Source organism: Peromyscus leucopus, chromosome 4 (genome assembly GCF_004664715.2).
Source record: "Peromyscus leucopus breed LL Stock chromosome 4, UCI_PerLeu_2.1, whole genome shotgun sequence".
NCBI lineage: Eukaryota > Metazoa > Chordata > Mammalia > Rodentia > Cricetidae > Peromyscus > Peromyscus leucopus.
Window position 1 is genome coordinate 150,801,123 of NC_051066.1, and position 23,548 is coordinate 150,824,670.

At 50.7% G+C, this 23,548-nt stretch overlaps 1 protein-coding gene across 2 annotated transcripts in view; it reads right to left on the reverse strand.

Moving 5' to 3' along the window:
- Positions 1-12,321: 12,321 nt before the first annotated feature.
- B4galt5 (beta-1,4-galactosyltransferase 5) overlaps positions 12,322-23,548 on the reverse strand; it is a 52,982-nt gene continuing 41,755 nt past the window's right edge. For both annotated transcript variants that reach the window (XM_028868566.2, XM_037205570.1), the window contains exons 3-9: positions 20,921-21,034; positions 19,608-19,732; positions 18,689-18,805; positions 17,579-17,766; positions 16,949-17,071; positions 13,669-13,770; positions 12,322-13,297 (exon numbers count right to left, since the gene is read on the reverse strand). In XM_028868566.2, coding sequence (XP_028724399.1) covers positions 13,150-13,297; positions 13,669-13,770; positions 16,949-17,071; positions 17,579-17,766; positions 18,689-18,805; positions 19,608-19,732; positions 20,921-21,034 — 917 coding nt within the window. In that variant the 3' untranslated portion in view covers positions 12,322-13,149. The remainder of the gene's footprint in view (positions 13,298-13,668; positions 13,771-16,948; positions 17,072-17,578; positions 17,767-18,688; positions 18,806-19,607; positions 19,733-20,920; positions 21,035-23,548) is intronic.

The following is a 23,548-nucleotide window of genomic DNA, read 5'->3' on the forward strand; positions in this document are numbered from 1 at the left end:
TGGGATGACAGGCCCACACCAGCCCCTCCAATCCACCAACACCATCAGGTCAAAGTCTCCTGAGCCACGCCAGCTCAGGGTGCCCTGCCTATGGTCAGCCACAAAGGACATGGCTGACTCCACAACCCCACCACCTCCTCCAACCTCCTGGAAAGAGCATTGGGTCCTGAGGGTGGGACTCTCCCACAGCCCAGCTCCCTCCAAGCTTTAAGAGCTGTTATGCTTTGCTTGCTGGAGGATCATGAGTTATGTCCTGCTGGGCTATAATGCAAGATCCTGTCTCAAAAACAAACAAGAAAAAAAAACTGTAACAAGTCCTGCCCCAGGACCTTTGCACTCACCATTTCTTATGTTTATGACTCTTACAGCTCCCATCTCTCCCTATAAACCCCAGCTCCATCCCTGCCTCCTCGGTCACTTCCCTGACCACCTCTGCAGCCCCACCCCCGGGCTACTGTAAACTCCATCACTTCACTTCCTTCACAACTTCAGCCCTGTCTGGTACTCACTTCCTTGCTGGCCTGTGTCTTGTCTCTCCACCCTCCTCCCCAGAACTCTGGGCCGACAGTAGGGATTCATGTCAGCTTTATTCACTGCTGGAGATCGAAGCCAGGCATACAGCAGAGAGTCTGGATAAAGTAGATGTTCAATAAAGCCTTAATGGACAGATGGACATGTGAGCCTCAGTTACAGCTTTAATAATCCAACTCAACTCACTCCCTCAAGAACCTTCTTTGGCTAGACAGCAAACTCCTTTGGGGGGCATTCAAAGCTTTCTGTTTTGAATGAACCCAACTGTTACCAAGCTGGATGCTCACTGTACTCCCAGAAGATAAGCAAGTAATTTATACAGAAGTATTAGAAAGGGGCCACAGGCGGTGAGATGGCCGAGTGGGCGTCTTGGTTTGCTTTGTATTACTTATCAAGCACTGTGACCAAAAGCAGATGGAGGAAAGGGTGTATTTCACTTGCAGGTCACAGTCCATCACCACAGGAAGTCAGGGCAGGAACTCAAGCAGAGGCCATGGAGCATGCTGATCCCTGGCTTGTTACTCAAGGCTCACTCAGTCAGCTTATACACCTCAGGACCACCTGCCCAAGGGTGGCACTGTCCACAGTGGGCTATTAGTCACTAATCAAGAAAATGCCCCCCAGGCTTCCCCACAGGCCAATCTGATGGAGGCATTTTACCAAGTAAGGTTCCTCCTCACAAGTGACTTAGCCTGTGTCAGGGTGACATAAAAATTAACCAACACAGTGGGTAAAGGCACCAAGCTCAAAGACCTGAGTTCAGTGTCTCAGAACACCATGATGGAAGGAAGGAACCAACTCAGGTAAAGAAAGGGGTCAGGCAGGCAGCCATCTGTCTCCCAGCGTGACTGTGAGCATCTTCGTCTGACTCAGCATTTGACCCTTACTCAGTCACATCAGTGATGACTGATGGGGGGGAGAGATGGGGGGAGGGGCTGGAGAGGTGGCTCAGAGGTTAGGAGCACTGGCTGCTCTTCCGGAGGTCCTGAGTTCAATTCCCAGCAACAACATGGTGGCTCACAATCATCTGTAATGAGATCTGGCGCCCTCTTCTGGCCTGTAGACATACATGCAGGCAGAACACTGCATACATCATAAATAAATAAATCTTTAGAGAGAGAGAGAGAGAGAGAGAGAGAGAGAGAGAGAGAGAGAGAGAGAGAGAGAGAAAATACTGAGTGTTCTCTGATGAAGAGTAGAAAAGCATGGCAGGGCAGGGGCGGGGGCAGGGAAGGGGCAGGGGTAGGAGGCAGAGGCAGGGGCGCGGGTCGTAATAAAGACCAGAAGCTGAGCTTTTATCCGCTGAGGAGTTGGTGAGAACATGGAGATTAAGAGCTTGGAGCAGGGACGCCTTTAATCCCAGCACTTGGGGAAGGAGCCGTCTCCGTGGGACACGACCAGAACGAACCTGAACGTTCTGCCTGAGGCCAACCCAGGGCCTAGCTGCCGATCCTGTGAAACCCAACAACTTGAGATGTTGGTGAGATTGACTTACTGATCAACCTGCTCAGCTGAGATCCACTCGGGAGAGGTTTCAGAAGCCTACAGCCTACAGTCTGAGGAAACAAGATCAGCTGAGGAGTTGACAAGCAAGCAAAACGCGACCTGAGAACTCCCAGCCACCGAACCAGATCACCAGAATCATAAACCCACCCTACACTGACTGGGAACAGGTAAGGCCCCATCTCCAGTCTGGCAGACCAGCTCTCTAGCCCACAGGCCCCAGCCATCCGAGTCCCAGGGACCAGACAGCTACCTTTCCCTGCTCCCCCACCAAAAAACAAACAAACAACAACAAAAATAACAGGCCCTGTGAACCCAACAACCACTGGAGCCATAAGGCCACCCTGCACCAACTGGTAACAGCTGCTCCCTGAGACAGAACCCACTAACACTGATTGGACTAAGCTGCTCCCGGAGAAACAGAGCCCAACAGCACCAATTCGACCAAGAACTCCTAATGGATCAAGACTATCAATTAGAACAAGAAAGGCACCGTCAGACACAGACACCACCTGCACCGAGCGGAGGAAGAGATTGAGTAGACGCCAGTGCAAAAATACAGGCAACAACATAAAGACCTATATGACAACATCAGAACCTAGTGATTCTACACCTGCCAGACCTGAACATACCAAAACAGAAGAAATCAATCCTAAAAATGACTTTAAGAAGATGATCGAGACCCTTAAAGAGGAAATGAAAAACTCTAAAGAGGAAATAAAGATTTCCTTGGGTTGGGGATTTAGCTCAGTGGTACAGCGTTTGCCTAGCAAGCCCAAGGCCCTGGGTTCAATCCTCAGCTCAAAAAAAAAAAAAAAAAAAAAAAAAAAAAAAAAAATTCCCTTAAAGAAATAGAAGAAAAAACAAACAAAAAATTAGAAGAAATCGAAGAAAGCCAAGAAAAAGTAATTAAACAGATGAAGGAAACGGTTCAAGATTTGAAAACTGAAATTGAGACAATAAAGAAAACACAAACTGAGGCAATGCTGGAAAAATAAATTCTGACTAAACGATCAGGAACTGCAGACGCAAGCATAACCAACCGAATGCAAGAGATGGGACAGAGAATCTCTGACACTGAAGACGCAATAGAGAAAATAGATGCGTCGGTCCAAGGACACACTGAAGACAAAAACGTGGAAAAGCACATCAGGGATAGTACCCCCCACACACACACACTGGACGGCACTTCTGCCACTGCCACTGCACAGGGAGGGGAGCTGTGGTGACAGGGAGGTCCCAAGTCCCCAGGGGCCATTGGAGTGACGTAGCTACAGAAGGATGGTCTGAGTGAATCCCAGGGCCACACCAGGGCTCAGTTTGTGGAAGTTTTCCACCTTTGTCCCAGTGCCCTGCCATATAGTTGCCCTTGGCCCTTCAATAGCTGCAGACCTTTGTGAGCAGTGAGACAGGCTGGGGACACAGGGCCACCAAAGCTGCCATCGGTGTGGCCCTGCTACCCTTCAGCATCTGGGTACACCAGGTGACGCATTGGGGCAGACACGCAGGGGCCCCTGGCCAGTGTGAAGAGCAGAAAACCAAAACGCAGTGAGCGTGCACTGGGCAAGGACAGTGAGTGGCCCTCTGAGCTGTCCCATGCAGAAGGGGATGTCCTCTAGAGACCGCAAGTCAGAAGTAGAGTGACTGCCCGGGTCTCAGACAGGGCCACGTTCTCAGGCTGACAGCAGCTTCCCTCCCTGGCAGCTCCAGGGGTCTCTGTCCTGAAGAAATGCCCACAGAGCACTGGGGGTTCCTCTATGTGGCTGCCCTTCACCCCCGGAAGCCTCCATCACCCTGCATCTCTCATCCAGACAGGGCTACAGGTTCCCAGGGTCTAGGTCCACGCTGGCTCCATTCCCACGGCCCCATTAGAGCCTCAGGGGCTGTTCTAGGGCTTGAGCTGCGTGTTAGTCATTCCTCTCCACTGCTCATTGCCTCCCCAGACAAGACACCCATCAAGGTCCAACTTCTCACATGGCTGGTGTGGCCTGCAGGAGCCCCTTCTTCTAAGTGCTGTCTCCTTCTCGCTCTTCCCCTCCCTCTCTGCGGCTCTGATCTCCCTCTGTTCCTTAGCCCCTGTTTGCTGTCCTTACCACCCATTTCTTGCAGACCTTGTTTTATTTTATTTACCGATGTGCATTGAACCTAGCGCCTCACACTTGCCTGGCAAAATCTTGACCACTGAGCTAAATCCCCAGACTTCTTTTGAACTTATTCAGTGATAAATTCAAGCCTTGAACCATCAATCCTCCAGCCTCAGTCTCCTAGTGTCTGGGAGAGGGCCCTGTGCATATTGGGAACTTCCCACAGCTGCTTCTGCCCACTTCAAGCCTCCCACAGTGAGTGACCTCCTCGCAGGCATTGGCCGGTCTGACCACACTTTTCTATCCCACCACCCAGCACGTGGAGACCACATTCCACTTTGTCTTCTCCTTGGAGAACGAGAACAGGCAGGCAGGCAGGCATCCTGGCATTTGTTTCTGCTCCTCGGAGAGCTCTTAAACAGACGCTCACCGTGGGTTTGGTGCATTCAGAGAAGGGCCTGGGACTGTCTCTTTACTCACCCCAGTCCCGCTCTTCCTGGTTTTTGCCTTAACCAGGGTTGCTGAGAATTCTTATATCCTTCCTCCCTTCTTCCTTTTCTTCAGTGCTCAGAAGGAACTTTATGCAAATGAGGCAAAGGCTCAAACTCTGGGTTTCACCCTGTCCAGTTCCTCCTCCCCTCCCCCTCTCCATCTCTCCTTCTTTGCTCATTTTGTTCTTTGAGACAGGGGCTCACAAAGCCCAAGCTGACCTTGAATTTGCTACATAGCTGAGGATGATCTGAACTTCTCTCAGTTTTGTTTCTTTGTTTGGGCTTTTGTTTTCGGGGAGAGGGTTTCTCTTTGTATCCTGGGTGTCTTGGAACTCTCTCTGTAGACCTGGCTGGCCTTGAACTCAGAGATCTGCCTGTCTCTGCCTCTGAGATTAAAGGCATGCACCACCGGCCAGCTAAATAAGCATTTTAAAAGTCACTACTTGCCTCGTTGCTTGGACAAAGTGCCTAATACAATCAGTTTAAGGATCTGTGTTTGCCCAGTCTGAGGGTGCTGTTGGTCAAGGAGGGCATGGCGGCACAGGCTTGAGGTGGCTGGTCACAGTCTCCACAGTCAGGAGAGAGATGAACACTGATGCTCAGCTCACTTTCTCCTTTGTATTCTGTACTGGGCCCCAGCCTACGATAGTGCAGCTCACACACAGGGTGAGTCTTCCTTCCTCAATTAACCTAATCTACAAGCTTGCGCACAACCATGTTTCCATGGCGATGCTCCAGCCTGTCAAGTTGACGGCTGATAGTCATCCTCACATGAGGAACTTGGAGTCCTCCTGGCTGTATGAGAATACTAAGTGCAACTGGCTTGGTGAGCCTGTGGTTGCCATTTCCCACTAAGCCACACTGTGTTCCTTTGCCTCTCAGAATCTGTTTCCTGTCTGTAAGGCAGACTGAGAGAATAGTGAGTCTCCAGAAGGGTCTTGGGTCATTCGATTAAAATTAGGGAACACAGGTTTGTCTAGAGGCCACCCAAAAACATACTTTCTGCGGCTGTATGTCTACCCAGGGTGGCTGGGGAGTTATTAAAGTCATAGCAAGCAAGGGGACCAAAGGCCCCTCTATAGCCTGTCAAGACGTCACTGCTATAAGCCAGGCCCAAGACTGCCGGCTCCTGCATACCCCGGCCCCTCAACACTGCAGTACAGCACAAAGATGTTCTGCCCCCCATAATAAGTTTCTCCGCCAACACAGAGAGCCAGATCAAGCAAAATTGAAAAAGTTTAACAGCAGGTTTATTGGGCACAAAGCAACTCCCAGGTGGGTTCACTGGTCTCAGAGGAGGAGGCCAGAGAAGTCATGCGCCTAACCTAAGGCAGGGAGGTTTCATAGATTGTAGGCAACGGGTGATGATGTGTCCACCACAAGCTGGGTTTGTCCCCAAGTATGATCAAAAGCTGAGCGCTAAGCCGGGCGGTGGTGGCGCACGCCTTTAATTCCAGCACTCAGGAAGCAGAGTCAGGCAGATCTCTGTGAGTTCAAGGCCAGCCTGGGCTACAGAGTGAGTTCCAGGACAGGCACCAAAAACTACACAGAGAAACCCTGTCTCGAAAAACCAAAATAAATAAATAAAATAAAATAAAGCTGAGTGCTTAGGCAGGGACTCGAGTGGCCACATCAGGGAGGAGGTGCAGTAGCCACCAAGAACGAGGAACTGAGCTGTTGGTGCCTTTCCTTTGTTCTGAGACTCTGAGCAGGCAGGGTTTGGAAAGAGAGGGAGAGAAAGAGAGAGAGAGAGAGAGAGAGAGAGAGAGAGAGAGAGAGAGAGAGAGAGAGAGAGGAGTGGGGCTTTCTGGACCGTGCAGGGGTGAGCCTGAGGTTCCAACTGAACACCACTGACCCCTGAGACTGTAAGCAAGACAATTAAACACCTTCTTTCATAAGAGTCGCCGTGGTCATGGTGTCTCTTCACAGCAATAGACAGCGACAGAAAGCAAGTAGGAACATTTCATTCATTCATTTACCTGTACACTGATGTCTTCTGTCCCAACTGCCTGTTCCCAAATACCCCGCAGCCACTTCCCAAATTACCACACAGAGGCTTACATTAATTATAAATGCTCAGCCAATACTTCAGGCTCGTTACTAACTAGTTCTTACATTTTAACCCATTTCTATTAATCCATGTACTGCTCCAAGGCTCATGGCCTTTACTTCTAGCAAATTTTGTGTGTCTGACTTCGGCTGGCCACTCCTCTGACTCCTTCCTCTCCTTCCCATCATTCTCAGTTTGGCTTTCCCACCTAACTTCCTGCCCAGCTACTGGCCTGCCAGCTTTTTGCTAACCAATGAAGAGTAATCCACATTCATAGTGTAGAAAAGGATTGTTCCACAGCATTTGCCACATCATTCAGTAGCATCTCCCATCAGACCCTGCTCTAGCCAGCAATGAGAACCAATGACCCTTTCCCCATGAGTTATCACTGGTAGAAGAAGACAGATCAATAAGCCAGAAAACAAGCAAAACATTAACTATCATTTGGGGGTCATTGGCAGGAAGACTTTTTTTTTCCTTTGAGAGAGGGTCTCACTATGTAGCTCCAACTGGCCTGGAACTGAAAATGTAGACCATGCTAGCTGCAAACTCAGCAATCCTCCTGCCTCTGCCTGACCGCGATGCCGCCACCACCACACCCAGGAGGAGTTACTGACTGGCCAGCCAGCAGGGAAAAAGGGCTCCTCCCTCCTGGTGACACATTTCAGTTGCAATGCTCCCCACCCCATTGAAAACAATACAAATGTTGTGTGTGAATGGAAAAAAAATAAATAAATAAATAAAAGGAGGACATGCCTGCTCCTAGGTATGGTGGAGGAGAAGGTTTATTGTAGATATACTGGAGAGCATAGCCAGAGGCAGAGACATCTGGAAGAGTCCAGAGTAAACATGACCTGGCTCAGGGTCATGTGAGGAGAAGGGGTAGCGAGAGCCAGGAGACCAAGAGGCAAAGGGTCTGTAACCAAGATGGCTGGGTTACATAGGAATCAGAGAAGCTGGGGACTGGAAAGCCAGCCCAGTCCCTGGATGGAGAAGTTGAGGGTAGGGGCAGGCATGCCAGCCAGGAGGACTCTGTATTAAGTAGGGACTGAGGGATGCTGGGAGAACCTGGCAGCCAGAGTCCACTTTGATATGTTAATAGGCATCTCAACCGTTTGTTCCAGGTTTGAGACCGAACAGTGTGATAAAGGGGGGAGTCTGGAAGAGGCCAGAGAAGCAGAATGGAAGAGAGTGGGAGGGAATAGTGCCTTCACCTGGGTGTTCACACAGAGCTCTCGGGGGAGGTGACACTTGTGAAACTATAAGGTAATGGACCAATCACAGGGCCTTTTACAAATCATGTCCTTATCCTCCACACATGTAAATATGTAGGGAAACCATTAAAGAGGGGATTTGACACTCCTCCACCCCCAAACATAAACTCATTTATTGCTTTTAGGATAAATTACTTGTAGGCTATGCCTGGAAAAGCTTTTAAAAGCCCATAAAGAAAAGCAGCAGTGTGACGCTAGGGCCTCAGGGCTTCCCTGGGGCAATGCTCCACAGCTCACTTTCTGACCTCAAGTGTTATTGGCTTCCATTTCCCTAAAGCAATCGCCTCCTGAGTCATTTGAAGTCTGGCGACTTTTTTTTTTTTGGTTGGCACTTAGTGGCAGAGGCTGCTGGGTGCCCTATAACGAAGCACAGCCCACCACCCCACCCTCAGTCCCACAGGAGAGTCAGGTGAAGGTCAAGTGTGAAATTGAGATGGGATGCATTTCTCCAGAGGAGAGGGACGTGGACATCTTCACAGCACGTTCTGCACAAACAGGGACCTCAGGACACGTTCCTCATGGCAGGACACTGGCAGGTATAGGCCATTCTGCCAGGAGTGGTGGGAATGCGTTCCGACAAATTCAGTTCTGCTCACTGGATGGAGCCTGTCCCATGATGTCACATCTGCCAGTAAAATGGCTCCCTCCCGCTGGTGTTGAGACCTTTCCTGCTGCATTCAGCCAGCTCAGCCAGCTCCTCGGGGCTAGCACCCCTAGGTCTTCCTGCCACCTTCTCTGGAGCACAGTACCCGGCTTCCCCACCACCAATTTGCAGTTTTGTATCCTTCCTCCTTTGTCCCTTTTGGACTGAGTTCAATGCCTCTTGAAATGCCTGATTTTCTTCATGCTTCCCGTTGACAGCCCCACAACCTCCCAGACCTAGATCCACGCTTCTTGTTCTCTGTGACCCCCTAGCCATGAATCCGGTTCTCCAGCCCCTCTGCCCTAACTCTCCACTCCTGTAGCCTCACTCCTCTGAGGGACTGACCCACTGGGCCTGGATGGTCTCTCCCCTGATGCCCTCCCCAGAGCACACAGCTGCCCACTTGCTGGTTTTGCTTTGTGGTCTCCAGCCCCTTAAACATAATACCGAAAACGGTGCCGTGCAAGTGGGAAGCTGGCAGCTCCAAAGGGCTCCTCCATTCTCCAGCCCTGGCCAGTCCTGGGTTCCCACCGCAGCCTCTTCCCTCCATCACAGCTGCACCAGCCCTCCGTTTCTGCTTCGCTCTGCTCCTCAGCTGCTAACATCCTAGATCCTGCTGTGGAATCCTACCACATACAGCCCTGCCTGCTGAATACTCCAACTCCATTCCCCCAGGATGTGCCAACCCTCCTTCCCGGACCCACAGGCCCTGACCAGCTTTGATGTTTTCTGTTGCTGAGGGCATGTAGATTACCTCACCCAGCTCTCCAATTCCACCTCACTAGGCTTCCTCCCTGACCAAGTGTCAGCCAGGCCCTTATTCCCAGCACATACTGTGGACTGGGCGTGGCTCTTCGCCTCAGACAGCTTGCTAATTTTACCTATCTTGTTCCCAGTGCCTAGGTGCACGGCTGTGCCCTCTATTATAAAGAAAAGAAATACTGGGGGGTAGAGGGCTGGACAGATGGCTCAACGGTTAAGAGCACACACTACTCTTGCAGAGGACCTGAATTCAATTCCCACCACCTACATGGTGGCTCATGACCATCTATAACTCCAGTTCCAGGTGAGCCAATGTCCACTTCTGACTTCTGTAGGCACCATACACACTGGGCACAGACATTCAGGCAAACATCTACACTCATAAAATAAAACAGTAAGAAAGACTGGGCTGGGGCTCCACTGGTGGAGAGCTGGGTGACCATGCATCAAGTCTGAGTTCTATCCCCTAGAACCACACACACTTGGTGGTGCACACCTATCAGAAGCTCAAGGTCATCTATACTCAAGTACAACTTGAGTACTTGAGTACATCTATACTCAAGTACAACTATATACCAGATTTATGGTCAGCCTGGGCTACAGGAGACTGGAAAACAAGGCAAACCACACACACACACACACACACACACACACACACACACACACACACAAACACACACACACAATGGTAAACTTGCAATTCATAAAAGTCTGTGATTACAATCTGTGAGTAGAATCAGGTAGAAAGCAACCCAGGACTGGCCATAGATAATGTTCTACAACCAAATTGTCACCTATGTGTGGTATTCTACAGAGGAGGGGGACCTCCCTGAAAGGCAATTAGACAGAGACAACCACCAAAGTTTGGTTCTTGAATATGTATTTTTTACTGAAAAAATCATTCATAAATTAACATACAAAAATGTACAAACACATGAGTGAATAATGTAATGACAAAGGACTTTTTCTGTGAAAAGTGTTTTTAAAACATCTTTAGATTTCAGTGCAAAAATGTACCCCTGGCACCTTTTAAAACAGAGAGCAGGCTGGAAACAAACAGAAGCAATGGTGGAATAAGCTAGCTGCGCTCACTGCCTCACTAGTCAGGCCACACCCTGCTGCTCTGCACGGTCCTCTGAGGAAGGGAAGCGTTGACCAGAGTCCCTGTTTTAGCAAAACCAAAATTCTGCAAACCCCTCTGCCCCCAAAAGCAGCCCTGTGTGAAGGGGAACCTTCCGGACACAAGGCAGTCCAGGACAAGGCCGGTTTAAGGGTCACTCATCTGTAGCATTGAATAATCTCAGCTGCCAGAATACACCAAGGTCACACTCGCATCTCGCTGTCATTTTCTTTAAGCATCCTGTGGCCTAACGTGTGGCCTGGTGGTATGGATTTGACTGTGACATTTCCCACTCAGCATGTGACTTGGTGGACAATGATCGACAGTGCCCACTGAGAGTCCACACTAAAAACAAACTTGGACATGATTGCAAAAGAATAGAAGTGACCCCACTTTGAGCAGTAAAAAGACCCTTTCTTTTGTCCCCAAATCGGCGTTTTCTTTCTTAAATCAAGTATCAGCCTTTGGCCCAAAGCAGTACCCTGTGGCAAGTGTGAGGTCGCAGAGCTTCAACCGGGACACATGCTGCATGCGCCTCTGTCCCTCCCTGGAAGCCCCTCCAAAGGACCATGGCTCTGTCACACTGCAAGCAGCTCCTGGCCCTCAGTGCACAGACAGGGGGATGAGGGAGTGAGGGCTGGGCCCACGGCTCAGTGGCAGAGCTCTTGTCTGGCATGTGAGGCCACGGGTTCCACCCCCAGCTCTGCAGAACTGAGGAGAGAAGGGCAGAGGGTCGGGATGGGGCCAACACAGTCTGGACGCTGTGTGTACCGTAAGACAAAGGCAAGTCAACGCGGCCGAGCAGCTCCTTGCCAGTGCAAACAGATGACGCAGCTCACCAGCGCTCTCAAGGGCAGGCACCTGCTCTCTCATACGAGCGGGAAGCATTCTGCAATGCCATCTGTTCCCTAGATACCACTCTATTCTACAAAAAGAACAAAAACAAGGAAAAAAAAACACGGCCTGGCCAATCACTCCCACAGTCTGGGGGGATCATATGTCCACAGAACCAACTTGTGCGGTGCAAAAACCCCAACCCCACGTATTTACACACCCCACACCCACCTATGTAAACCATGAACGTCAAGGGCTGAAGGCAAAAAGGCAAAGAACAGAAGCTGGAGGCCTCGAGAAAGCATCCTCACCACCCAGAGCCCTGCTGCAGGGACAGGGCTGCCGCAGGGGCAGACGCAGGAAAGGACTGCCTCAGGAAGGAGGAACCCTTCTGAGTACAGCTTAGGAACGGCCATCAGGAAGCAGGGGGCCCTCTGCTGGCTGCCTGGCAAAGCTCTGGTGAGACCTCACCTGGACCCTGGCTGACACACAGCATCCCAGTGCCGCCTGCTCCCTGGCTGAGCCCTTCCTACTCGACTGCTTGTTAGCACAACACAGCATCTTCCCAGAACCAAAAAGGGAAACAGAGAAACCACTGAAGCCGGCTGGTCACACAAGCACAGCTCTGAGAAACAAGGCCAGTTCCAAAGAAAGGGGAACGCCACCTAACAGCGACTCTGAGATGCTGAAGGACAAAACAGTCCAGAGAGCTGGGGTACGCAGTGTCACCCCTCCTGGGGGAGGGTGACCCTGCTACACAGCACAGGTTGGCCTGGAACTTGCTATGTAGCCCACACTGGCCTCAAATTTCCTGTTCTCCAGCCCCTGCCCCCCACCCCCCCACCCCCCGGCACTGAGGGTCTGTAAGAGCGGAGAGCACTGTGGTACTAAGAGCAGTCCCTGCTTAGCTGTTAGGTCTCTGAGGAAGACCCACAGGAGGGAGGGGAGGGGAGGGGAGGGGAGGGAGGGGAGGGGAGGGGAGGGAGGGGAGGGGAGGGAGGGGAGGGGAGGGGAGGGAGGGGAGGGAGGGAGGGGAGGGGAGGGGAGGGGAGGGAGGGGAGGCTGTAGTGACAAGTTCTTTGCTCTGCCCTGTGTCCACTCCCTTCTGAAATGACAGGGATTTGGGAGATGATGTTCTTCAACTGTGTGGTAACTCAGTTATGTTTGCCCCCCAAGGTCATCTAATATATGAAGCCCTCACTTTCAAGTGGAGCCAGCTATAAAATTAAACTTTAAAAAGGCATTTTACATGGCTTATTTACAATTACACTTCTTCAAGAAGTGACTGTTAATGTGTCTACCATCCCAAGTCCCTCCCCCCTCAGTCCCCACCAAAGCAGGTAATTTTCTTTAAAAAAAAAAAGGGGGGGGAAGAAAAGAAAGGAAGGAAGGAAGGAAGGAAGGAAGGAAGGAAGGAAGGAAGGAAGGAAGGAAGAAAAGAAAGACCCTAAAGAAAATGAAGCCAAAGAAGACACAGAGGTGCAGAACGAACAGTGTGGTGTGGTGGGTCCTCCTGCTTCAAGCCAGGGGTGGCTGCCATGGCAGCCTCTGGGCCCGGCCATCCATCTCTCCGAGGGGCACCTAGCCTGGCCCTGGGTGGGGACAGAAGAGGGCAGCAGGGCAGACGTCTGTCTTGTGGAAGGAAGCCAGTGCTGATGAGAGGTGTCCCCAAGCCGCCTGTCCCTGTTTGAGCCTACAGCAAAGGCCTTTGTGCGCGTACTCTGTGACAGTTTTCTGGAACCCTACGGTCCTGCACTCCACTCTCCTTCTGTCCTCGTCCTGTGTTGACCCCCAGGATGGCGCACCACAGCGCTTCTGAGGGGTGGTGGGTAGGCGGATGCGGCTTCTCTCCACATCTCAGTACTCAGTCACCTGAGCCAGCTCGGGTGTCAAGTTGACAGTTATGTTTTTATACAAGGCGTCGTACGTGACGTTTGCAAAGTAGTTGAGGTTGTTGAGGCCGTCCAGCCCTTGCCGCTCCTTTGACTTCCTCAGCAGAGCGTACCTGGGAAGCCAAGGACAGAGAGGGACTCAGAGTCAGCTTCCCAGCATCTCATCGAACGCCCTCAGGCCACAGGAAATGGAGGCTCAGGAGACTGGCCCAAGGTCGGAGTGGAGAAGCCCCGAAAGATTACAGAGGAGGGGACAAAAAGCAGCCAAGCTTAGAGCCCTGCCACTCCCTTGGAGACACCTTCATAGTGCAGGGGCTGGCAGACGGTGATCCCAACTGTCTCAGGCTGCATAGAAGACCCAGGCATCTAAATCTCACCAATGGTCACCCAAAATGTCTACCTTGGTTAATCAGAACAGACACCCGTCACACCCAGCCACATCACGGGGGCAGACAGGTGATACAGCCAGATAAACAATACCAACCTTCCAAGAAACTGGACTTCTCCTCGATGGTGGTGAGGAATAGACTTGTATTTTCCCGTGTCCCCTTCTGGCCGGCTCACAGAATAGCCTGCATTTTGTACCCTGTCCAAAACCAAAGGGACATCAGTGAGATGCTGAAGACCCAGAGACTAGTAAACCCTAAGACACCTTACAGCCTCTCCAACAATGTCCAAACGCCTTCTCACTCATCTAACTGATTTGATGTTTAACTAGCTAACATTTCCTGTGTGTGTGTGTGTGTGTGTGTGTGTGTGTGTGTGTGTGTGTGTGTGTGTGTACGTACAGGCATGCATGTGCTTAGAGAGGTCAGATGACAATTTTGCATGTCATTCCTCAGGCACTATGAAACTTGTCTTTTTGGAAACAAGGTCCCCCATTGGCCTGGAGCTTACCACATAGGCTAGGCTGTGGCTGGCTAGCCCAGGGCATCTGCCGGCTCCACTTTCCCGCTGCTGGGAGTATAGACATGTGCTACTGAGATCAACAACTTTTTTTAAGATGAGGTCTCACTGTGTGGTTCTGACCTGCCTAAAACTCCCTATATAGACCTGCCTGACCTGGAACTCACAGAGATCTTCCCGCCTCTACCTCCCCAGGGCTGGGGTGAAAGGCATATGCTTATATGGTGGTCTGAATGAGAAATGTCCCCCATAGGCTTCAGTATTCGAACACCTGGTCCCCAGTTGGTAGTGCTGTTTGGGGAGGCTTAGGAGGTGTGACCTTTCTGGAAGAAGTCAGTCACTGGAAGCCAGCTTTGAGTTTAAACCCATTTTCAGTTTGCTCTCTCTGCTTCATGCTTGAGGTTGAGAGGTGTGCTCTCAGCAGCCTGCTCCAGCCATCATGCCTGCTGCCCCCCTTCCATGATGGACACTCACCCTCTGGATCCATAAGCCCAAATAAACCCTTCCTTCTCTATGTTGCCTTGGTCATGGTGTTTTGTCACAGCATTTGAACAGAGCCACCAGTTCCAGCTTTTAAAAAAACAAAACTCATGGTTTCAGGGATCAAACTTCGCACTTTCACAAGTGTGTGTGTGTGTGTGTGTGTGTGTGTGTGTGTGTGTGTGTGTGTGTTCAGCCAGTGCACGCTAGCAAAGTCCTGCATCCCTGAGCCACACCCCAGGAGCCGTCACAATGTGTTTCTTGACTATGTAGTCACACTAGGCATTTAATTAACTGGAGAGACGCCTGTGTATGTGAACTAAGGATGGCACACTCCCATCGAATGCCCACCAGCAGACTGACTGGCATTTCTGTCTGTGGCAAGACCATGAGATTGCCATTGAAAACGGTGGCTATGGGAAGACAGCTCAGCGGATGAGTGCCAACCTGCAAGCATGAGGACTTGAATTGGGGTCTTCGAGAACCCACGTAAAAGCTGAGCACAGTGTTGTGTGTCTAGAACCCCAGCACTGGGCAGGGGAGAGGGATGAACAGCTGACCCTGGAGTTCAGTGCTAGCCAGCCTAGCTGAATCGATGAGCTCCAGCTTCAGTGACAGACCCTGTCAGAAAACACAAAGTGGAGAGCCACTGAGAACAAGCCCAACACCCACCTCAGGTCTCCACCTGCAGGCAGCTACAGACTGCAGGGACAGATCTGTGAACAGGCTACCAGGCGCTCCACCCCTCAGCTTGGGGAGGTTCCACTGACATGGGGACACAGTGCACAGAGAGCCACAGGGAACATGTTGTAACATGTCTCAAGCGGGGGGTGGGGGGGTGGGGGGTGGAGGGGGGGGTGGCACAGGCCTTTAATCCCAGCACTCGGGAAGACAGTGGCAGGTGGATCTCTGTGAGTTCGAGGCCAGCCTGATCTACAGAGTAAGTTCCAGGACAGCCAGGACTGTTACACGGAGAACCTTGTCTCGAAAATAAACAAACAAACAAACAATAAATAAAACACCATGGCTCAAGAGCCCTAACACATCACATTCTGATCAAATTTATGTCTAAGACCTTCTCCTAAGTACCGGTGTGCACGGGAACACTGAAGGCTAGACATGCCAGCAGGAAGCTGGGTAAGTTTCAGACGGTATACCACACAGACACCATGTGTTTCTAACACTGACATCACTCAGCCCCAAGCAGGGACACTTACCCTGAGACTGAGGCAAGTGCTTATTATGGTCTGATAAACCGACACAGGTCTGACGTGGTTCACTCCCCTGCTTTAAGACACTGAGATGTAACCATCTTGTTTTGGGCTGTGTAGACTGAGGTAACTTATTTTTATTCTCATATGAATTTTACGGTGAGCATACTTCTTCCCTCCACTGGTCTATGAAGAAGAGTCTTAGTAGGTAGCTTAGGCTGGCTATGAATTCCAAGAACTCTTTTCCACAGCTTCCCAAACTGAAACCATAGGTCTGAGGAGACACCACACCAGCTACTATTTTCTTTCTTTCTAACATTTAAGTATTAAAAACTCTTTTTTTTTTAACTTTATGTTATATATAAGCATAAGCATCTTGTGCAAGCCTGGTGTCCTTGGAGGTCAGAAGAGGGCATCATATCCCTTGGAATTGGAGTTATAATAGACAGTTGTGAGCTGCCATGTGGGTGCTGGGAACCGAACCCAGGTCCTCAGCAAGAGCACCAAGTATTCTAAAACAGCAAGCCCTCTCTCCAGCCCCAAATTAATCTTTACATTTTTAATTATGTATGTTTGTATGTACACGTGAGTACAGGTGCCTACAGAGGGCACTGGATCCTCTGGAGCGAGAGTTACAGACAGCTGTGAGCTGTCCAATGTGGGTGCTGGGAACCAAACCCAGGTTCTCTGGAAGAGCAATAGGTGCTCTTAACCACTGAGTCATCTCTCCAGCACCCATACTTGTGACTTATAAAAAAATTCTTAAGCTGTCATGTAAGTTTAGTTTACATGTCAAAGGAGAAAATGAGGATAGTTGCCTTAGTAGGAAGTAGAAATTCTTTTCAGTTTAGTTAGAAGGTTTTTTTTTCTGTTGTTATTTAATGTTATAACTGTGTAATTTTAAAAACAAACTCCAAATAGTCATGACTCCCAATATTCATCTCCATCATGAAAGAAAATAAGGCAGCTGCTCCCAGACTCAGTCGGAAAGGCTGGGTGGAGCTGCTGTGCAGGGCACAAGTGTACAACAGTAGAGGAGTGGGTGGCAGGGCACGGGAAGCACCCCACCAGGCTCCCACTGACAGCTGCAAGGGTACTGGGTGACATGTGCAGCTCCTGGTCTCTGAGACATGGTGGTGGGGTTGGGGGGCAGGGTGGGGTGCATACCTGTTCCACAGATCGTCATCTTCTCCACCCCAGCCCCAGAAGGCGTTAGGAAAGCCATTGATTTTCCGAAACTGTTCTACAGTCAAGCCGCTTACTCCACCAAAAAACTCTGCGTAGGGAAGCCTGAAGGAAGGAGAGCAGCCGAGTTAGAAGATGGAGAGCTGAATTTCCTGATGAATTTGTCTTCGTTTTCCAGCACTGCACGGATGGAACCTAGAGGCTCAGGCAAGGGAGCTGAGCTCCCCTCCAGGCTCCTAACTGGTTCACAACAACTCTTGTGCAGTGAGTGACAGAGCACAGAACTTACTTAGTGTGTACTGACTGGGTTGTGCAACCATGGTCACAATCAGTGCTCAGTTACTCCTCTACCACCACCACCGGCCGTCACCACTCCAACATCTCACCCCCACCCAGTCCCACTACTGACCCACTTTCTACCCCCAGGGCCCCGCCTACTTTGGACACTTTCCACAGAGAACAAGATGGTGACACTTGGCCCCATGCCAGCTCCCTGCTGAACTCCTGAACACAGTCCTACATGCTGCAAGCCACCTGCCAGCTGACACAGCTGGTCACAGCCAGCTACACCTCACTTCTGCAACTGGCCTTCCGGGAGGAGGAGACACTCACAGGTACATGTATTTGTCCAGTTTGGTCGCAAAGTGCCTGGGCATCTGTCCACAGCCATAGTAGTTCCGGTCACTCTCGGGTATATGATCCACATCATGAAAGATCAGGCAGTCCCAATCCAAGTCCTTCATGGCTTCTTGAAAGCCCACATTGAAAAGCATGGCTCGGTTAAAGGGCTGAGTGCCAACCTGAAAGAACAAAGGATCTTGAAGCAAAGACCTTACTGCCATCTCTGTACACCAAAAGGGCTCCTAGGAGCCAAAGGGATAGACCACTGGGCCCACAGGGTCTGCAGCTCTGCTCAGCCCAGTCACCCAGGGAGTCCACTGCATTCTGTCGTGTTTCTTCAGAGAGCACCTCACCGACACATGCTGAGGACAGAGGCCCACAGCCACAGGACATTCAGGGAACAGGCCGGACTCTACCAAGTCTCAAGTCTGTGCTACACACACATCTATTTCACACATCTAGTCAAAGAGTGTGCTCATCTCAGCTTGTTTATTCTAAAGGTCCCACTACAACAGTCACTGAGTTCTCTAGAGACTAATGTCTGAGGATTACAAATTCTGTGACAGGTAGAGACCAGTTCACACTAGTTATGGCCTACTTGAACTACATGTGAACCTTCACTGACCCCAGCCGGTACCAAACACACACTCAGGACAAGCGCAAGGGAAGTGCTGGTTGGTTTCGATATTTGTCAATTTGACACAAACCTAGACATATCTAAGAAGAAAGACTTTGTTGATTTTGTTTTTCGAGACAGGGTAGGGTTTTTCTGTGTAACAGCCTGGGCTGTCCTGGAACTTGCTCTGTAGACCAGCCTGGCCTCTAACTCTGAGACCCACCTGCCTCTGCCTCTCGAGTGCTGGGACTAAAGGCGTGCGCCACCACGCCAGGAGGAAAAGGGGCTCTTAATTGAGAAAATGCCTCCTTAAGACTGGCCTGTAGACAAGTCTATGGAGCATTTTCTTAATTAATGATTTATGTGCGAGGGCCAAGCTCATGGGGACAGTGCCACCCTGGGCTCTTTACACCAAAGACAATGTCACTTACAGCTTTCCAGATTGTGGGCTCAGAAGGGAGAGAAGGAAACTAAAGGTCACTCACTTGCTCGACCACGTAGAAGGCGAACTGCAGGCGCTGGCGCTGAAGCATGGGGAGCAGGTGTCGCAGGAGGACTGGGAGGTGCTCATGGCGGTTCCTGAAGGGGATGAGGATGGCCACCTGCAGTGGTCACAGGACAGGAAGCCATCCGTTAGCTGCTGGCCCCGCTGCCCAGTTCATTCTCTGCGTTGCTCCACAGTTGGGTACCCTGGATGAGCAACCCTAGCGAGTGCTGAGGCCCTGACATCCTCGAATGCTGACCCGTGCAAGCAATGACACCATGGAGCTAACGGGACCCTGTCTAGACTGCAGCTCTAGGAGGCACACATACCCAAGGTGACTCCGCACAAAGGTCCTTCTAGAGGAGTGCAAACACAAAGGGAGCTAAGCACCTCCATGCTGCACACAGCTCGCTCCACACTGGACACCTGTGGACACCTGCTACTGTGCACTAAGCTTATCCTGTGGCTCATGTTGCGGCCCACCTCTCCAGGGCCAGCAGCACCCAAGCACTTTATTTAACACTTGGTCAAAGAACGGCCTTAAGTTTCTGTCTCCTCTCCTGACTACAGTCCTCCTACAAAGGTGTGAAGGTCCAGCTGGATCATTATACTGCAGTCTACTTATCTATCCTCCAGGAACTTGGGAGACCAGACAGGAAGCACTGGCTCTGCAGAGACACAGTCCACAAATATGTCAGCTGATCTACTGATCCTTTCTCCTGCAAATAATCCTGCCTAGGAACAAAAGGGTCGCCATACACCAATAAGGTGCTGCCAATCTCTATGGCTACAGGAGAGTCCTTGGGGAAACCCATTTCTCGAAAATGAGAGGCAGAGTGCAAGTTCCTGGATGTCACAGCTCTTGAATCCCAGTAATCCCAGGTGTGTTTCTAACACCTGGGGTCTGACTCATAGCCCACCTTCCATCGAGGCACACAGTCCGAAGGCTTCCAGTGGCCTCCGAGCTTGATGGCTGGGTCTCTGGAGAAGAGCTCGTGAATATCGTCCATTCTGATTTCACTCATGTTTATGTCTATTGGGCCCTCTGGACAGAGAGGGAGGAAAAACAATGAAGAGTTTCCTAGGCTGAGCCCTGGCCCTATTGCTACCCATCTCTGCCCTTGAGTGTGCCACTGCCATGTGACAAAGAAGTGTGCCCAAGGACACGACCTTAGAGGCCGGCTCCTGCCAAAGCGGGCAGAGAAACAAAGGCCTTGAAACCGAGGCGAGGCAGCTCTTCTTCAAGACCTCTCCCTGCTCCAGGGAGCTCCCGTTTCACGGCTCAGTAAACTGCCTGAGGGGCAGAGTGGTGCACTTTGGCCTGGCATCACTCAGAAGCAAGGCCAGCTGCCTGTCTCACCCCAGCCACCAGGGAGTAGAGGCTCTGACTAATGGTGCCCAAACACAGAGCACACATCTTTGACAAAGCCCCCAAACTGAAACCATGACAATCACTAAGTGCTAGGGAAGCCAGGCATGGGCACGCCTTTGATTCCAGCACTCAGGAGGCAGAGGCAGGAGGATCTATCTCTGTGAGTTTCAGGGCAGCCTAGTCTACAGATCGAGTTCCAGGACAGCTAGAGTACTAGTGTTGGGATTAAAGGCGTGGCCACCATGCATGGCTTGAATTTTCCTTAAACCAGCATTTTGTTAAGAAAATAACTTTTTCTGGGTTGTGGTAGTGCACGCCTTTAATGCCAGCACTCAGGAGGCAGAGGCAGGCGGATCTCTGTGAGTTTGAAACCAGCTTTGTCTACAAAGGGAGTTCCAGGACCCTATCTCAAAAAACAAAAATAAAAACAACAAAAAGAAAATAACCTCTAGCAACTAGCCAGAATGGGATGGGAAAGAAGTGTGAGGTGGAGGTAGGGGTACAAATGAGAACCAAGTATGACACAGAAGAAGGAAGGTGAGTAGAGAGGTCTATTATGTTAAACTAGGTAGAACCAGTGGGCAATTTGTACTAAAATGACAAAGCCATGGCCAGATCTTCTTGCAGGACACCTTAAGAAGGTCATCACAAAGGGCAGAACACAGCACCACTGAGAATGTGGGTCACCAGCAGCAGGTTTGGCTGAAGAGGAGCTGGGGCACAAGGAATTCCTCCAGCTCCAACTCCAGGGCAGGGAGCCCTGGCACTATTCAAAGAGGCCGGGAAGCCAGCTGGTCACACTCTCCCTTCCACGTTAACCAAAGACTGCCCTGAAGCAACGGGGCAAGCTGATCTACTCACTCATGGAAGGGAGCCTCTCTGGGCAAGGGTGGTTGGCGAAGTAGGTGAAATCTTCAGGAAGAAATGTCGTGGTTGGGGGGAAGGCTTCACTGTGGTTCAAGTCCAGAGGATAATCTAGGAAGGGAAGAGAAAGACGGCTCAGCCAGGCACTAGCATGCTGACTCCTTCAGCTCCTCACAAGTGTTTCTAGCTTAGTGGGAGCAGGTGGTTCAGTGCTGGAGCTAAAACTATGAAGCCATCACAGGAAGAAAAGAGGGCCTGCTGCAATGGCTCCCTTCCCATCTGCACCGGCACCGTGGGCTTCCAGTACTCGGTTTACAGGCAGTGGAAATCAGAATGAAGTGTAAACAGCACAGACCCCCCCCACACACACATACCCCTCTTATTTTACCAGCACTTCTGACCTCTGACCTCTGACCTGGGCATCTGCACTTGTTCACAGCCAAGCAGCACATCCCACTACCCTGTTTCTGGTTTCCTCTTCTAGGAAATCCCTTAGATGAGGAAGGCCAGAGCAATTCCTTTCCACTGCCTCCATGCCTTACCCTTCCAGTCCTAGAGTCTCCCAATTACTTGCCATAACTAGACTTAGGGCAATGCTTGGTGCTGATATGGAGATGTCATAAACACCAGCCATAGCTGAGGAATGTGGAAGGTTGCTGTGGGATGGTCTGTATGTCAAATGTGATGCTCTGATTGGCCAGTAGCCAGGCAGGAAGTATAGGCGGGACTAACAGAGAGGAGAATTGAGAGAACAGGAAGGCGGAGGGAGACACTGGCGGCAGCCGCCATGACAAGCAGCATGTGAAGATGCCGGTAAGCCACGAGCCACGTGGCATGGTATAGATTTATAGAAATGGATTAATTTAAGATGTAAGAACTAGATAGCTAGAAGCCTGAGCCATTAGTCCAAACAGTTTAAATAATCTAAGCATCTGTGTGTTTATTTTATAAGTGGGCTGTCAGACTGCCGGGGCTTGGCGGGACCCGGAGAGAAAACTCTCCAGCTACAGAAGGTGATGCTGTTTTTTGGTGCTGTCCTCATCTTCTGGACCTCAGTTTTATATGGAATTGTTCCTGGTTCAGCACTGTGCCCTCCCTTTGCACTGCCTCTCAGAGAAGGGCAGGCACCTTCTTATTGTGACAACGCTCCACTCCCCAGACCCTTCATGACCACTGCATACCCTTCACCCTGTATGCAGGCCTGAACCTCACTTTTGAAAGTCCTAATTTCCTTGTCTCACTCACTATCAAGCAGGTTCTCCAATGGCTTCCTTAAGTGTGTGTGTGGGGGGGGCACAGAGATTGCTCAGTGGTTAGGGCACTGGTTGCTCTTGTAGAGGACTCAAATTCAGTTTCTAGACCCACAGCTCACAGCAATCTGTAACTCCAGTCTCATAGATTCAATGTCCTCTTCTAGCCTCTGTGGACACCAGGTACATATGTGGCACACAGACACGCAAGCAAAACACTCAAATATACAAAATAAATGTTAAAAATACTTTTAAAAAGATGTGGTGGATCTGGGCAGTGGTGGCGCACACCTTTAACCCCAGCACTTGGGAGGCAGAGGCAGGAGGATCTCTGTGAGTTCGAGGCCAGCCTGGTCTACAGAGCAATATCCAGGACAGCCAGGGCTACACAGAGAAACCCTGTCTGGAAAAACAACAGCAACAGAGGAAAGTATATGATTTTGAAACCTAGTGTATCTGATGGTTTGTTTCTCTCACTTTGTTCACAGTGGCTGAGCTACAGCAGTGTAGGCAACTTCCCATTTATAGCTCTCCTATGCCTTCTAGCTGAAGGTGGCTATTGCCATTCACACACCTAGGCTTTGTGGGTGGCCAGTAACTTCTTTTCGGAAGTAGAAGAGCTTGCTCTTTGTTCAGGAACTGCAAATGCTTTGCCTTGCTGGGAATCTACTTCCAGCCCTGTGTCGGCGGTTCAGTGGGCCTTTCAAGCCTGTAAACTCACTATTCTCTGGTCCCGGACACTCAGGGTGAGGTGTCACCTGGTGACAAGTCCTCCCTTCTCCCTCGCTGTCTGCTTTCCCTTGTTTCCGTATCTATTTCAGCAGTAGTGTTGCTAAGCACTGCAGCGGGAAGTCAGGCACCTGTTAGGGCGTGGACACCAAGTCACACGGCAGGCTGCCCTGGCTGAGCAGTGTGGTGCAGAGCCCCACTGTCCTTACCTTCAGGTGATTCCCCAGAGAAATCTGTCCTAGTCCTCTGCCGTCACAGTAGTCCTGAATTAAGCACCCTGGCACAGAGGACAGAAGTACACACACCCACACTAAGGGAACTGCTCTACATGTGTGAGGTTCTCGGGGCTCCAGTTCCTTGTCGGGCTGCGGACAAGGCTCTGGGCATTTTGGCCTTCCTATGTAGTGGGTAACTGTTCTATGACCTTGAAGTACCATCCCTAGAGATGCAGCAGGTAACTAACTGCTCCACCTGCCTAAGACCTTGAAGTACGTGTCCCTGGGGTGTGGCCTCACGAACCCTTAAGACCTGGGATGCACGTAGGCAGTTATCTCTCTCTTTCTCTCTCTCTGTTTTGGATGCTGAGACGGACCAGGCGGAAGAACAGCGTGAACCATAGCTCAGCTTTCCAGGACCCTACAGTAAA